Raw genomic sequence first — 15,712 nt, forward strand, 5'->3', positions numbered from 1 at the left:
GGACATTTTCTCAGTTTTGACTTCTTTAAAACACACTTCCCAAAATACTTTCATAATATAAAACTGAATTTTTCGCATAAATGCAAAATATTAGAATTTAAAATATAATTTTTTTCTGAAATCTCCAAATCTTTACTATCTCATCTCTTAATCTCCAAATCTTTACTACCTCATCTATTACCAATGCCAATATTAGCATTAGCAAATTATGAAGCACACAGAGATAACTCCACCTATTTGAACACAAACATTATCTTGAAATCTTACTCAGTTTTTGGTCACAAATTTGTTCCTTGAGGATGTATTTTTAAGGTTGATAACTTTTAAAAACAATACAGAACATACTGTTAAAAACATGAATCAGTCTGTAAAGTGTGCTGCTTCATCCCCTCAAATACAGAATTGCCCTTGAAAAGCTATTTGCCTAAGGCTCATGGCAAGCAGCATTCCTTCTTAAGCCAGGGAGAAGTAGTAAAAAACTAAAATAACTGTATTTCTTTGCATTTTTCTGGCAAATTCCTGTTTTTAGAAAGGATTAAATGCTGAAAGATTCTGAAAAAATGCATTTTAAAGTAAACTGTACTAAAAGAATACTGTCTGAATACAGTAACATTCTTACAAGCTTAAAATACTTCATTGTAACTCTACTTACATGAGTTTTGAAAGTAAAGATTCTGAGAGACATTTTAAATGGATTTTGGGTAAGGGCATTTACTGTGGGTTGGTGGAAAGCAAATTTTGCATTTACTTACACACACAAGATGATCCACCTGTGGATGGGGAAGACTGGATAAGCATCACCCCATTTGGGATAAGCTTTTTCTGGGTTTTGTTGCTTATTCTATGAAAACTGATCTGAAGAGTTTTAATGATTCAACATTATTCAAAACTCAAATACATTCTTGAATTTTTCTTCATGGTTTGAACTCTACAAAAGAAACCTGAAATCCGATAGGGTAATACTGAAGCCTCTGATCTCCCACTGAAATTCATGCATGTTTAGATGAAGATGAGGCTCTAAACTACATGAAACTGTTATGATAGGTTGAATTAAAACTTTCTCAAATCTTGTTCCCTAATTTTCACAGCACTGCAAATGCAGTGGAGTAGGCACAATACAGAGTTTCCTAAACAAAATGCCAACAATGCGGGTACAACTAGAGCTCCAGGCACAAAATGGACACAACAGCTGCTCATGGTACCACACGCTGCTTCTGTCCTGAATCCTGCAGCCAGCCCAGAACTACAGTGGTAAAAATCTCTCAGCCACATCACCCTCTATTCTCTTTTTCTGGATGTGAAAACCAAAACAAAATTACATATTAATGTATTTCCCAGATTATTTGCAATCTATATAGTGAATGGCTTTCCTGGCTCTGTTAGAACAGTGTTTTTTTATGTTAGCAAAAAAGGGAAAGAATACATTAAAGGTATCTTTATGTACAGCTTTTGGAAAAATGGAACACAGTAGACTAAAAATCACCACCTCATAAGTAATAATTACATCCTTTGTTAAAATAAAGAAGTTTCAATCATGGATTCCCCTATTTAATAGTCTCTCCCTAACCTACTCTGTTTTTGAACACTTGCTACTGAACATTTCCACATACTATACTAAGCTATTGAGCACATTAATTGTGTGGAATGCTTGTGACAATGACAAAAATACTGAATGAAGAAGGGTTAAAGAAAAAAAAAAGAACCTGAATGTGCATTTTTTAAATAGGTGTTAGTCGTGTCAGTGACATGACACTCACTCCAGAGCAAGTATTTTCTAAATCAATCACCTATCTGAAAATGACACTAATAACAAATATCAAAAGGATGCACTGCATTTCCAATCAGAAATATAGACAAGATACATTCTTGTATCTGAAACTAAATAACCAATAAAAAATAGAATTTTAATAGAGTAAGAATTTCTCCTTACTGGAATATAAGGAAGGGAATGAAAATGATGACGGAAGAAGAAATGAAAAGATGAAGAAATTATGAAGAAGAGAGATGCTGTAGTTAAAGAAGGACCAAAAAGCTTACAACAGAATTCATAAGGGTATAAAGGAAAGCATTTGCTGCTGTAGTGTAAGTGTGTTTCTTTGACATAACTGTCTGTGGAAAATCACTTGAGGTAATTTTTCAACCCTTAGTATGTCAGTTTTGAGCTCTATGATGTCTTCATCCATAAAAAACCACTTAAGTCCTGGTTAAACTCTTGTGATGTTTATATGGTAACGTGAATAAATGGAAAAAGTGTAAGTGAAAAATCCATGTAAAATTCAAGCTGTAGTGAGAGAAAGTGAGAAAAGTGGACATTAGAAAACCACTTTTACTACAGAATAGCTATAATTTTCTCTCTTAAGCCACCATCTGTATAGATTTCTGCTGTATGCTGTTAAAAAATGATTTTATAGGAGTCCACCCAAAAAAGTTATGGCAGGACAATTCTAATTAAGAAAGCAATCTAGAATTGAAATGCAGTGAGTAATATTGCATAAAAGCATGAACAGATTTCTGCATAGCAATTTTCTGTGTATCAGCATCAGAACCATTCCTAAGATGTGCAGCAATGGCTTCCTTTACATCTCTATCCTATTTTAATATTTCAGCAGCAGATTATGCAATCCCCCCAGCTAACCTAATCTATACTGCAAATAGGCACACAAATTTCAGAGAGGCCTTCTCTAAATAAGGCATTCCTTCAAGTACTTACAGCTTAGACAAAATGTAACCTTTCCTACAAAGAGAATCACATCCAGGGTCAGCTCACAATCGCTTTTCAGAGCAGTTCAGAAAATTCAGTAATTTTTAATAGTGAGATTGGAGCAGAGAGATTTTCTATCGTGTAGACAACCACCAAAAGCCATTTGTTGAGACGGTTCTGTTCCTCCATTACTGGGAGTTCCAAATTTAAGTTTAGCCATGTCAGGGAAGCCCTCTCTACTTTGAGGGACAAGAGAAGTTTGCTCATGAAATGGAAAAAAAATCAAGTTTCTGGGTGCTCCATTCTTTATGAAAGTACTACTCCTGGAAGAAGTATACAAAAATTGCCATAATAGCTCAGTCTAAATGTGCACACAACTCAGTATGATGTTTAAGGTGCTAAGAAACAAATACTTAGGGAATAAACACATGACACAGAACGTGATTTGCTTCCTGGTACACACTTATTACCTCTTGCTGCCTTCGGTTCAGGAGCTTTCCTGACCTAGATGCTGCATGCAGTTCATTGGCTCCAGCAGCCACAGTAGATCTATCAGCCTATTTCCTTTATTTGTAGCTATCATTTATACTCCAGGCTCTCATATGATGTTACATCAATTATGAAACATCCAGTTCTGCTACACTTGTTCAAGTATGTACTTTTATTAATTTTAAACCTGCTGCTCGATTTTTTTCCTGTCACAATTTCTGATCTGTGAAAAACAGTGAATAATTGCCTTTGACTTTTTTTTAATGCTATTCATTCTGTATACCTCCACCATATGTTATTTCTTCATTAAAGTGTAAAATTCTAGTCCATTTAATTTCTTTATGTGGAATCTGTCCCAAATCTCTGCTTAATCTTATCATTCATACCATACCCCCACTAGAAGTTCATCAAGTAGTCAAGATTTAAGCATATTCGAGGTTTATAGCCATATAAATAGGTCTTCTGTTTAGTTCTTGACTTTTTTAGTAAGTTTTTTTTCTTTTCTGAGTATACAGAAACACACTTAATGCACTACAGAGTATTAAGAGAATCTCTTCAGAGCATTATCTTAACAAATGCAGTTAACATAAGCACTGAACCATTTCTTACCTGCAGATACACCAAAAAAGTATTTTTCATAGTGTAGACACCATGAGAAGACAACCCCCTTTAAATACCCAGAAAAGAATAGAATATAAACAGAAACAAAGACTGAAGTTTGAAAGAATGAAGTCAGGTGAAGAGTCAAGCTAGCTGAGACTTGGATGAAGCCTGGAGGTGGCAAAATAGGCTAGAAGAAGCTGTTAGAGTTTTGAGACTCATAGATCCTCAGATAAAAACAGCAAATGCCATGAAAAGACCTCCCCAAAAGAAGCCTGAAGTCAAAAGATCGAGGCAAGTTTAGATCCCCACTAGAAGTCTGGAGAATACAACTAGAAGCTGTGGTGGATTTGGGTTGGATGAGAAGACAAAATGCAAAGCCAGAGAGGTGTACAGCATAATCCCTCAAGGAAATCCCTATTATACATTAAGCTTTTAAAAATTACTTGAACTGTGGTTTTAAAAAATAGAATATTGACCAGGAAGCTGGGCTGCTATGCCATTAAATTCCAAAGTAAATGACTGGCTGTAAAATCACATTCAATCAAATGAACATTTTACATTCTACTCCAATCTATTATTAATTATTAGTGCAAATGATTACAGAGGGAAGTCTTCTGGTACTTAATTCTGAGACTGTGACAGTACTTGGTACATACTCAATTTTCCTACTTCTTCTGTAAAAATCATTCTGAATATACCCAGACACACAGGAAGCTTGTTCCTTCCAAATGCAAAAGGAAAGAAGTAATTTCAAAAATTATTTACATTTTTTTTAATTACAAAAAGCATTACAATTACAGTATTACTCATATGTCAACTAAGTCTGATTGGGATGGAATTGACTTTCTTCAGAGCAGGTGGTTGCACCAGAGTTGCTGTGTTTTGGATTTGAAAAGTGCTGATAACACACCAATGTTTTCACTATGGTTGAACAGTGCTTGTGAAACATCGAGACCTTTTCTTTCCCTGCTCTGCAAGTCAGGATGGGGATAGGGAAGAGCTGGGAGGGAGCACAGCCAGCACAGCTGACCAACGGGATGCTCCATACCTTAGCATTGTGCTCAGCAGTAAATGCTCCAGGAAAGGAGGAGGAAGAGGGGTAACATTAGACATTGCAGTATTTGTCTTCTCAGGCAATTCTTGTGCCTGCTGAGGCCTGGTTTCCCAGAAACTGGCAAAACATCTGACTGCTGATAAGTATTAAGGCTCTTTCTTGTACTATCGGAGAATAGAAGTTATTAAGACAATGGGATTTAAAAATTGGACTTGGAAAAATAAAAAATTGGCATGAATTTGAAGTCAGAAGCACAGTGAGCAATTTTAAAATGAAGGTTTAAAACAAACACAGAAATAATTTTAATCAACTGTGATACTCAGTAGTCTAAAACTTGATACAGATTTCTGAACCTGTGTCGTATGTATTTCTATTCAGACTCCAGAGAACAAACATAATGAAACAGAGCACGAAGGGCACAGCTTTTCTTTTGAAGCCTTAAAAATTTCTAACATTTTCATTTTGTTTCCTTAATGAAAGTTTAGGTACACTTAATAATAACAACAACAAACTTTAAATCTGAAAATGAAGGATCTACTAAATCTCTATAACCAATGATGAAGTGTCTTACTTCAATGAACATGACATATCCTTACAGATCTTGTAAGTAGAGAAAATCCCTAAACTTGTTTAGATAAACATCATATATCCATGTTACAGATCCTATATGTAGAGAAAGTCCCTAAACTTGTTTAAATAGAGGTTCCTGGCTAACAAGCCTGAAGCAGTGCATCCCTACATCACCAGAGAAGTACGAGACTTAATTCTGAAACTAGTAGTAGAACTGAAAAGAGAGATGGAACACCCAAGATTGCAGCTGACATACAAACAAACAACCCTCTCCCCTCAACAATACTTATCAGCCCAGACACAGCACTGGGGCTGCACAGCCTCTAGTTCTAGAACAACTTATGCAGTTACTTGATTAGCTCTAAATTCCTTAATTGCAGACTACCACAGGGTGTTGCAAGAGCAAAAAGAAGAAATTTCCTTCTAAGTATTTGTTAACTGTGTGATAAGAGAAGACATGTTTGTTCTGAATGCAACTACTATTGGTAGATAAAGCTGACATGGAGCTTTAGAAAGGTTACAGGAGACTGCTTTGGCCCAAGATGTAAAAATTATTAGAGTTGAGAGCTAAGTGCTTTAAAAAGACATTTTCTTATGTTCTGCTTTGTGCAGTCTGCTGCTATGGGTTTGCTTAAGACAGATGAAGTTGTTCCTACAGGTTTATGAGTCATTAAGCTTAAACAGCCAAAGGACACATGCAATATTAGCCATTTTTGCTAGAAACTGCCAAGGAATCTCGTAGGTTGAGAAATTTTTTTCCTGAAGTGCAAGTAACAGGGAAAACGTGTAGAGACTTGTTCATATGACTGGAGGTGAAAAATATTTGGTAAATGAACAACAGAACATCCTCTGAGATATATTTGATGAAGGCTGGCTGGACTATGGAGAAGCCAAGGGAGGAGACTGGCTGAAGAAGAAACCATGGACACTTAAGGTCTTATACGTGTTTTTATTATCTTGAAGGAAGGGCAAACACAGTTTTTTAAGGTACGTGAAGACTCTGCTTGCAGTTGAAGCAGATAAAGGATTGTCTCAATCTCTCAGATCAACCAGAAACCATAAGGATAGCATTAAGCCAATTTTATGTATATCAACTTTAAGAAGTAACTATTAGATTAGACTCATCCTTATGAATTCCTTTAGGCAGGTCTCAGATCTTTGGAAGTTTGTCAAGTACAACTTTTTCACTAGATTCAATGCTTAAAATAGGCAGCACTTCTGTAATGCTCAGCGTTGCTCCTCTGCATAATAGAGTAGTCTGGGATAACACAGATAGCTCTCCAGTTGTCCTAATAAAGATTACCTGATAAAATCACTTGATGCTGGATAGATGAGATCAGGAGGCAAGAGAAGCAGAGAAGTTTTTTTGTAAGCCTATTAGAGAAAACATGCTAATATAGTCAAATAATGGACAAACAACTGAGCATGAACTCTCACTTGAAGGCTGCTGCACAACAAGATAACTGTGGACAGAATACAAAATAAGTGTTTCCTCTCTGTACAGCCTGATACCAGCAATTAAACAAAAGAAACAGGCATGATATTCAAATATTGTAACAGGCATTGAAAAACTAGAAAGACTGCACAAAGGGGTGAGGGTGTGAACTGGTATCCTCACAACACTGAATTTGTAATTTTCAGCAAGACAAAATATGCCACTGGTTCTCAAATGATGAACAAAACTCAGAAAGTATAAACTACAATACTTCCAGTTTTCCTCAAAAACTACAGGTTCCTCCATGTGAAGATGGAAACTGAAGTTTTACATCCACAGACTTAACAGTTCATTAAACAAGTCCTCAATCACGGAACAGGTAAGGCTGGAAGGGACAACAGTGGGTCATCTTAAGAGCACATTGCATGGGATTGCATCCAAAACAGGACACAGCACTCCAGGTGAGCCTCACAGGGGCAGGATCCCCTCCCTTGACCTGCTGCCAATGCTCTTCCTAAGGCAGCCCAAGATCCCATTGGCCTTCTTGGCCACCAGGGCACTGCTGGCTCAGGGACAGTTTGGTGTCCACCAGCACCCCCAGGTCCTTCTCCACAGAGCTGCTTCCCAGCAGCTCAGCCCCAGCCTGTGCTGGTGCCTGGGGTTATTCCTGCCAGGGGCAGGACCCTGCACTTGTTGCTGTTGATTTCAGACAGTTCTTCTCTGCACATCTCTCCAGCCTGCTGAGGTCCTTCTGCAGGGCTGCACAACCCTCTGGGGTGTCAGTCACTCCTCCCAGCTTTGTGTCCCCAGTGAACTTGCTGAGGAGGCATCTCCCCTTCATCCAAGTCATCAAAGAATTAAGATAAAGAATTCTGGGCCCAGCACTGAACCTTTAGAAGACATCAACAGTGACAGCCTTCACTTAAACCCTGTGCCACTGACTGTAACCCTCTTGGGACCTGCTGTTCAGCTAGTTCTCAATCCATCTCAATATCCACTCATCCAGCCCACACTTCCTGAGTTTGCCTACGAGGATGACGTGAGAGGCAGTGCCAAAAGCTTTGCAAAGCAGAAAATATCCACTGCTGCTCCCTCATCCATCCAGGTATTTGTTTCATCTTATAGTGTATCTTAGGTACTCAGTAAGATCTTAAAAAAATAGAGATCCTCAATAATTCCATTATCATCTTCAGTCTTTATTATTACAAATTCTAAGGATCTCACAAATGCTTCCCAGAAGAATTACCTAGTTCCTCCTTCTAAGGCTGTAATAAGGGATAAAGATGACTTCTGTGATATTTCCATCTCCTGTCATGGACAAATGGAACTCAGACTTAATCCACAAGTTTCTAACATAGGCCTATTACAGTTTTAGTCGTCTTTCTAATGCAATTACATGGACAGTAAATAACATTTTCTTCCCACAGTGTTTTCCTCTCTGTAGTATATACTTATTAAAACAAGTTCTAATTTCCTGTCAAAAGTTACCTGTTCTTACATTTTAGATTTATCTGTTCTCATAATCAGTGTGAAGGAGACATGAACCACAGTTTAGATTTGATGTGATTTTGCCTAGAAAGAAGTTATTCAGAATCTCTTGGATATTGTTCATCTCAAAGCAGCTCTGAAAATGTTTCCAAACCAAATGCATTAGTGATTATCTGCAGCTACCGAATTGCACAGAAAGATTAAAAGCATCCTCTTTTCTGTTTAGACAAGTATTTTATGAAGTCTATATATAGGCTAGAGCTGAAAGGAACATCTTATAAAGTGATGCTGTGAACTAAAACTTGGGAATGTCTATACGTAGAACTTCTGATTGAAGTCGGTGGATGTATACCTAACATTCTAATGATCTCATGGTTCAGTCTTCAGGTGTATTTAAGTAACTTCTAGTGAGAAAAGAAAAAAAGTACCAAAAATCTGAGGAGAAGTTTCAGGTGAAGATATATACATATTGAATTGTATCTAACCCATTTCTCTACCGAGCACAGGTTGACTATTGAGGGTGGAAAAGAACAGGAAGACAGAGGAGTGCAGACCATTCAGTCTGCTCATGAAAAAGGGGTCAAACGGAATGATCAATATGTTTAACTTTCCTAGAGCACCAGCCTTTTGCCTTGCTAGAGAGCCTCAAAGGTCTCCCCACAAAAGCAGAAATTTGCTAGCATCTTAAGCTGTTTCACTGCCTTTTACTTCAGCTGAATAAAATCTGAACCACCATTTAAGTATCAGCATCCTAGTTCCTCCAATTGCACCTGCTCTCTGCAGCTCTGCTCTGCCTATTCATTGTTTAGGACAATGAATGGAAAAATACCTATAGTCTTCTCATGGAGAGTCATCTCTGTAGAATGAAACATTTTAAGTATCTTTTATGAGTTATTGGAATAGTAGGCAGGGCATAATCTAAACCAAATCATGGGATTTGAAAATTCACGGCCACATTAAGTTACCTTTATAGGAATCAAAATAAGTTCCATCTGGTTTTTGGTCATATTAATTACACAGAAGACAAGCCAAAATGCATACATTTTCATAGAAGAAAAGAAAAAAGAAAAAAGGGAGGAAATAAAAAAAAAAGCTTTGCTGTTGCAGCTCTCTACACTTAGACAGGATCAAATATGTAGAAGACTATAATCTGCAGAACTCTCCTTGACATTCTTAGATATAGACTCTTTACCAAATATAGATATAGTTTCTTTACCAAATGACATTTAGAATTTTTTCAAACTATCCAATCAATGCTGTCTACTATAAATTGAACTAATTCTTGCTCATCAGGCAAACAGAACTTGACGCTGTTTCCTCAAATAATGAACCTGCCATGCATTGCATTTTTTGTCTTCTCTTTATTTTCATCTACACACCTCTGGATCCCTAAGTTTTGTGTCCAAAACAGGGCACTGTATACAGCAGACATCACTGAACTCCAGGGAACCCCATCTAGTTGAAGACATCCCTGCTCATTGCAGGCAGGAGGTGACCTTTAAAGGACCTTTCCAAGCCAAACTATTCTATGATTATCTGCAATGAATAAAAAACAGCACTTAACTCTCAAACCACCTTTATAGTTGAACTATGACCAACTTTTTGCAGAAATTAAATTTTTCTCTAATTAACCACTACATGAAATTTAAAGTTGTTGCATGTTTCCTTCTCCCATAATCTACAACTCCTTGCTTCAGGTTTATCTGATATGCTTGGTGTTTTGGGGTTTTTTCCTTTAGCAGAATTTTCATTTTTATTGACACACAGTAAATTGTGAGTTAATCACATACGAGTATAGGTGATCAAACAACTGATTTGAGCAGCAGAGCTTTTATTAGCATTGCTGAGAGAACTGAAAGCAGTTTAAGTTTACAGTCCTGCTCCAGCTAGGAAATCAACTGGGGAAAAAAAGACTACTCTGGCAATTAGGCACACTTGATATAAACCAAACATTAATGATAAAAACTGACAATGCTGTCTATTTTATAGTTTTATTTCAGTGTAAAGACACACTTACAGCTGTCCAAAAAAAAGGCCTTCTGCAATAACAAAAGAGAAGTTGTCTGTTGCAGAGCCAAGAGTAGCAAACAAAGAGGGACAGAGCCATTTGCAGAGAAAGCATGAGAATTTTTTATGTAAATCTAATGTTTGCATCTGAGATTACAAAGAAAAAGAGGCAATGCATCTACAGTCAGCACAAATGAGCACTAAAGAAATCCTAAAGTGTAAATATTAAACTGGTAAGAGGATTAATCAAATGCTATTTTACGATTCCAGGTATTATTACAGGCATCAATCATAGCCAAATAGGCATAAGACTTTAATTAAACTTTATTCTTTATTTCAAAAAAAGATTAAAACATCTCTTTGTCTGGCACTCTCATGCTGTCCTTTGCATAACAAGGGATTCAGATCCCATGGAACCTTAGGAGTCACCTACAAAAGGCTGGGTTGAACAATACTGCCTTAGATGGTTTCTTCATTTTGGAGATTCACTCACACTGTTACATATTTTTCAAGAACTCTTAATAGGTGCTCAGTCACAAAACAGCAAGAATGTAGATTTGGAAAGACAGACCCAAGTCTGTACATTCCTATCATTCGGCAGGAAGGACACTTCTCTTGCACTGTAATCTGTCACACAGCAAAGTGTCATAAGCAGTCCTTGAAACCTAACATGTATTGAGACTTTACTCAGTCTTTCAAAGTGACAAAAATGGCTATGTTGCAGTCACTTATGTTTCTTATGCTATAAGAAACAGAAATCCGTTTAATTTCCTTTGAAGGTTACAACAATTTATTACAATATTCTTCATGTGTGTTACAGTTAAAGAAGAAAATTAAAATATTCCATTACTTCTGGTAAAAAAATACAGAAAATTATCATTCTGCCTCAAAGGCAATTCAACCCTCTGAAAGTAAACTCTTGAGGTGCAAGCCCAAAACTATGTGTAGCATGTAAGCCTACCTGCAGCTCCAAAACCCACATACAATTCTAAAGCAAACAAACAAAAAAGAATCAACAAAGCCAACCAACCAACCAAAAATACTCAAAAAAATACCACTCAACAGAAAAATTTTGAAGATTAAGACCTATAAAACAGCCTTGACTTCAACACTTAAACAGTAATTATTAAAAGTTTTATCTACTGCATTCACACTATATATATCAAGCAACAATTATACTTGCCCCTTGTACCTCTGTAATTTCACATGTATAAATCATCAATTACATGGACTATGTCAAAATTGCCCAAGAATGCATGTATATGTGCATATATGTCATTTACCTGTAGCAACATGACAAAATAAATTCTGCATCTACTCAATTATTATAAATCCCTGTAACTGAAATAAGATGCCAAATACACCTTGTTTTTCACTCCTTCTCAAGCAATACTGAAAAATTTGCTCTTTCAGTATCAAGGACCATCACGTTAGAGCTCACTGTCGAATGCACTGTCATTCATGATAAAAATATGTTAATTTTTTTCTCCTTTTCCCTTCCCTCATAACAAGTGGTACACTCACATGCTAGCAAGAACATTTTCAGCTAGTACTAAAGTTAACAGATGAGAAAAAAAAACCCAGGAACAAAAAAAAAAAAACACTAGCAAAAAACTGAACAACAAAGAAGGTCTGATAAAAATTTCAAGTCTGGCTCAGAGGTCATGAGATTGAATTTTATTTTAGAGAAAGATGCAATACTGAGATAAAGACCAGTTGTCTTGTGATGAAGCAAAAATTTAGACCATGTGCAGATACACTTAAATTGAAACAGGTAGCAGAGGAAGAAGCAAATACCAGCTGCATGAAATCAGACAGAAAGAAAACAGATTCTAGATGTTAAGGTAACTGACAATAATTATCCAGTAATATTTTAACTTATTTGCACTTCCTCCTTAAAAAAAGAGGGGCAACAATGTGCACAGAAGTCCTCTATAGAAATACCAGCATGCACAATCTGTTACCTCTGATGACTCTTTACTGATGTGCTCTCTGGATGCTACTTCATGAACAGAATTACATTAAAAACAAAGTGGTTTTAATAATACCTGCTTGTATTAAAAACTAACAACTTGGCAAGCATAAGCCACTAAAGCATTATATGTACTTCATCATACTACTTCTTTATATAATTACAAAACTACTCACAAGGATTTCAGGAAGAAGCTTTTCTTTGCTTAGCAATAAGAGCCAGATACTCACAAAGAAGGGTCTTGGACCAGATCTTTAAGGTTTATCCCACTACGATCCTCGGCAAGGTTCCTGAAGCAACTGTCACTCACTAAAAAAAATAGAAATAAAATTAAAACAAAACAAAATAAAACAAACAAACAAAATAAAATAGGAAATAAAAGAGGAAATTTAAGAATGGAACACAGCTTTTTTGATTAACGAAAAATGCTTTTTGGCGTTGGGCGGAATTTGAACATTCATATATAAAGTCTGATTTTCACTGAGGTTCTACCTAATTCAAAGATACATCATCTCAATGGAAAGTGAAAAACATTGTATCACAGCTTATGCAGAAATAAACTGCACAAATTCCAGGTGGTGTCCTCGCTACTTGTCCACCTGGAGGCACAGGAAGTCTCAAACACGAACAGCGGATGCAAACACTTATCCATACACTTCACAGCAGAGTCTTTAATCATGCACTGATCCATATACTTTACTTAATCAGAAACAGTGAGAGCTCCTATGTATTTAAGTTCATAGTTATTCATGGGATAGCAAAAATGTTTAATGAGCAATAACCAAAACAAGTAATTAAGAGCAAAAATTTATTCAAGCAACTTATAAATAACTTATAAAGTGCATGTAAAGCAGGTAGTTACTGTAATAACTGAAATTACAGTAAATGTCACAGAAGTTTAGAAGAGTATTAGTGTGCTTTAATTTTCTTCACTAATTAAAAGATAAAAAAAAAAACAGGAGACCTAAATCTCAAGCTCCAAATCTGTTCTCTTGGCTAAGTCTCTCAGCACATGTACTCCAACCCTAAAAGCCATCTCATTTCTCTTTAATAACACCACAGTCAATTTGAGAGGTGGAAAAAGAGTAGTTGTACAAATACTTCTAGTTCAACACAGCCTCAGTTTAAAGGAATTATTTATTTCTAACTACAGCAAACTTTTGGAAGAAAACAAAGGTTGTGAAATGGAAAAATCAGTGTAAGGATCAATTTCCCTTAAAGGGCAAGGTTATCTGTGAGACAAAGTTTATGAAGAAATGCATTATTGCTCATCTTTCAACACAGAATGCAGCTTCACATTTGGTGAACACGTATGTGTTTAAAATCATCTGCAAAAGCAAGTGTTCCTACTTCTTTCTCTCTAAATGCAAAATACTCTCTTTAATTTACATCTCTAAGTATTCATGTGCATCACCAGCATCAAGAAAATGCAAATCATTCCCAAAATATATTGTTTTCACAGATTACAACACATACAGTGACAGACCTACCTAACATACTACAAAACTGCAAAATGTTTCTACTAGTACCTCTCGCTGGCAATGCCTCTCACAGGCGTGAAACCTGTTAAGTCTGCAGGGAAGGACAAGTATTGGAAGAAAGCATCCCAGAAGAAGAGGCAGGCGCAGCTGATGGAACAGGTACTAGCCCTGGCCCTCAGATAAAGCCTGACAGCTAATGACTTTAAGAGAGGTATTTGTCAAGTGTTGAAACATTCACCTCAATGCTGGAATAACCAATTGATACCCTAAGCTTCTCTGCCCCACTGTCTCTGGATACAGCACCTAACAACTGCTTGCTGCACACAATCCCTGAACGTGGTCAGTCTTTCACCAGGGCTCTCTTGTCTTCGAGGTACTTGTCTCAGATCTTCATTTTAAACAACAACTACCTCTGCTAACTAAGCCCAGACTCTAAACTTGTTCCTCCCAAGACAACTTAATCATTGCCTCCGTAACAACTGGAAAGTTTCCTGTACTAAGTTCACAAGCACTTCTCCCCCTTGCCAGGGAAGCTCTGACTGAGCAGCTTGAGCCTTCAGGAATTTTTAATTTCTATCCCCATCTATTACACTGAACCCAGGACCCTTGAGCGGATCTCTTAACCCCTCAGTTAAAGGAATAATTCCAAGATCAGCACACTCACAAACAACTACATGCTAGATTTTATAGGAGAAAAAATTCCCACCTACATTGATATTTGATAGTTTATATTTGCTTCTTGTCAAATTTGGCAACAAAACAGCAAACAGAACATTTTACCTACAGTCTTGTCATAAATCCAACACTACCAATGTATCAACATATCTCCTAGGCTAACACAATATATCGTGAATAAAAATTATGCTCGCCGCTGGTTTTTTCACTATTGACAAATCAAATGTTTTTTAAGCATTAAATATTTAATCTAAACATGCTGCATTTCTCTAGTATCTCCTCCAATCTGCTCATGGAAAGCAATCACAGTGGTAATTGAAGAAACTAGTGTCATTATCTCAAAAGTTTTTTTATAGGGAAATGAAAAATGACAACATAAAATTATCTTTAAATTAAAAACCAGTAAAACTGGCCATTATTTATCTGTAATTCATTATGTTTAAAACACAAAATGTGTTTCAAATAAATGTTTAAAATGAATGCTAGATTTGCCAGAGACAGCCTTTCTTTTACTTATCTCAACATAAAAATCCAATATTATAACAATATTTTTATGAATGAATTTTAGAATTGCAAACCTTCCCTCTGCTTAGCAGACCTTGGCAATAAAGCCATTTGCTAAAAAGACTAATTCGACATCAAACACACTTTGAAAAATGTATAAACTTGGTCTCCCTGGTTTTCTTCTTTGATTGTAGGAGAGTCAGAACAATTTAAAGCTGCAAATTGGTAAGCAAGCCTCTTCTTAGGATCCTGCTCTAGCCAGATTTAGAAAATACAAGTGCTTCAGATAAATGTAAAAAATTCCAAACCTGGATTTAATAACCATTAATAAAATGACTACCATGGATAGCAACAGGAGAGTTTCCAGTGAGTGGAAATAATTCATTGGAAAAGGCTGGAGTAAGCTCTCGGTCTGCATACAAGTACAGCCATGCCCCATCACATCCTTGCAAACTCTCACCATAAATAAAGAAAACAAATGTTCAGCAATAAATGCAAGGTGGAAGCAATCAAGCAGAGCAAGTACTCTATTTCTCACAGCTTAGAAAACTTTAAATCAACACTGCACATATTTAAAAAGCAACACATACCCTAACTGAAATGCAAGCTATTTGTTTTAAACAGGTGAGTGAAACTGTGATGGTAAGGCAGAAATATCAGGGTGATCAATGGTAGGTTTTAGGTTTGAGGGGAGAACTTTAAGGTTTTAAGGTTTGAGGGGAGAACACGTAGA

General features: G+C 36.4%; 1 protein-coding gene across 8 annotated transcripts in view; it reads right to left on the reverse strand.

Annotated features, from left to right (window-relative positions):
- GPHN (gephyrin) overlaps positions 1-15,712 on the reverse strand; it is a 277,217-nt gene that overhangs the window by 178,424 nt on the left and 83,081 nt on the right. For all 8 annotated transcript variants that reach the window (XM_088057855.1, XM_005520351.3, XM_088057857.1 and 5 more), the window contains exon 2: positions 12,550-12,628. In XM_088057855.1, the coding sequence (XP_087913981.1) occupies positions 12,550-12,628 (79 nt within the window). The remainder of the gene's footprint in view (positions 1-12,549; positions 12,629-15,712) is intronic.

Source organism: Pseudopodoces humilis, chromosome 7 (assembly GCF_049639895.1).
Source record: "Pseudopodoces humilis isolate 2021_Gansu_Grassland_sample_001 chromosome 7, ASM4963989v1, whole genome shotgun sequence".
Taxonomy (NCBI): Eukaryota; Metazoa; Chordata; class Aves; order Passeriformes; family Paridae; genus Pseudopodoces; species Pseudopodoces humilis.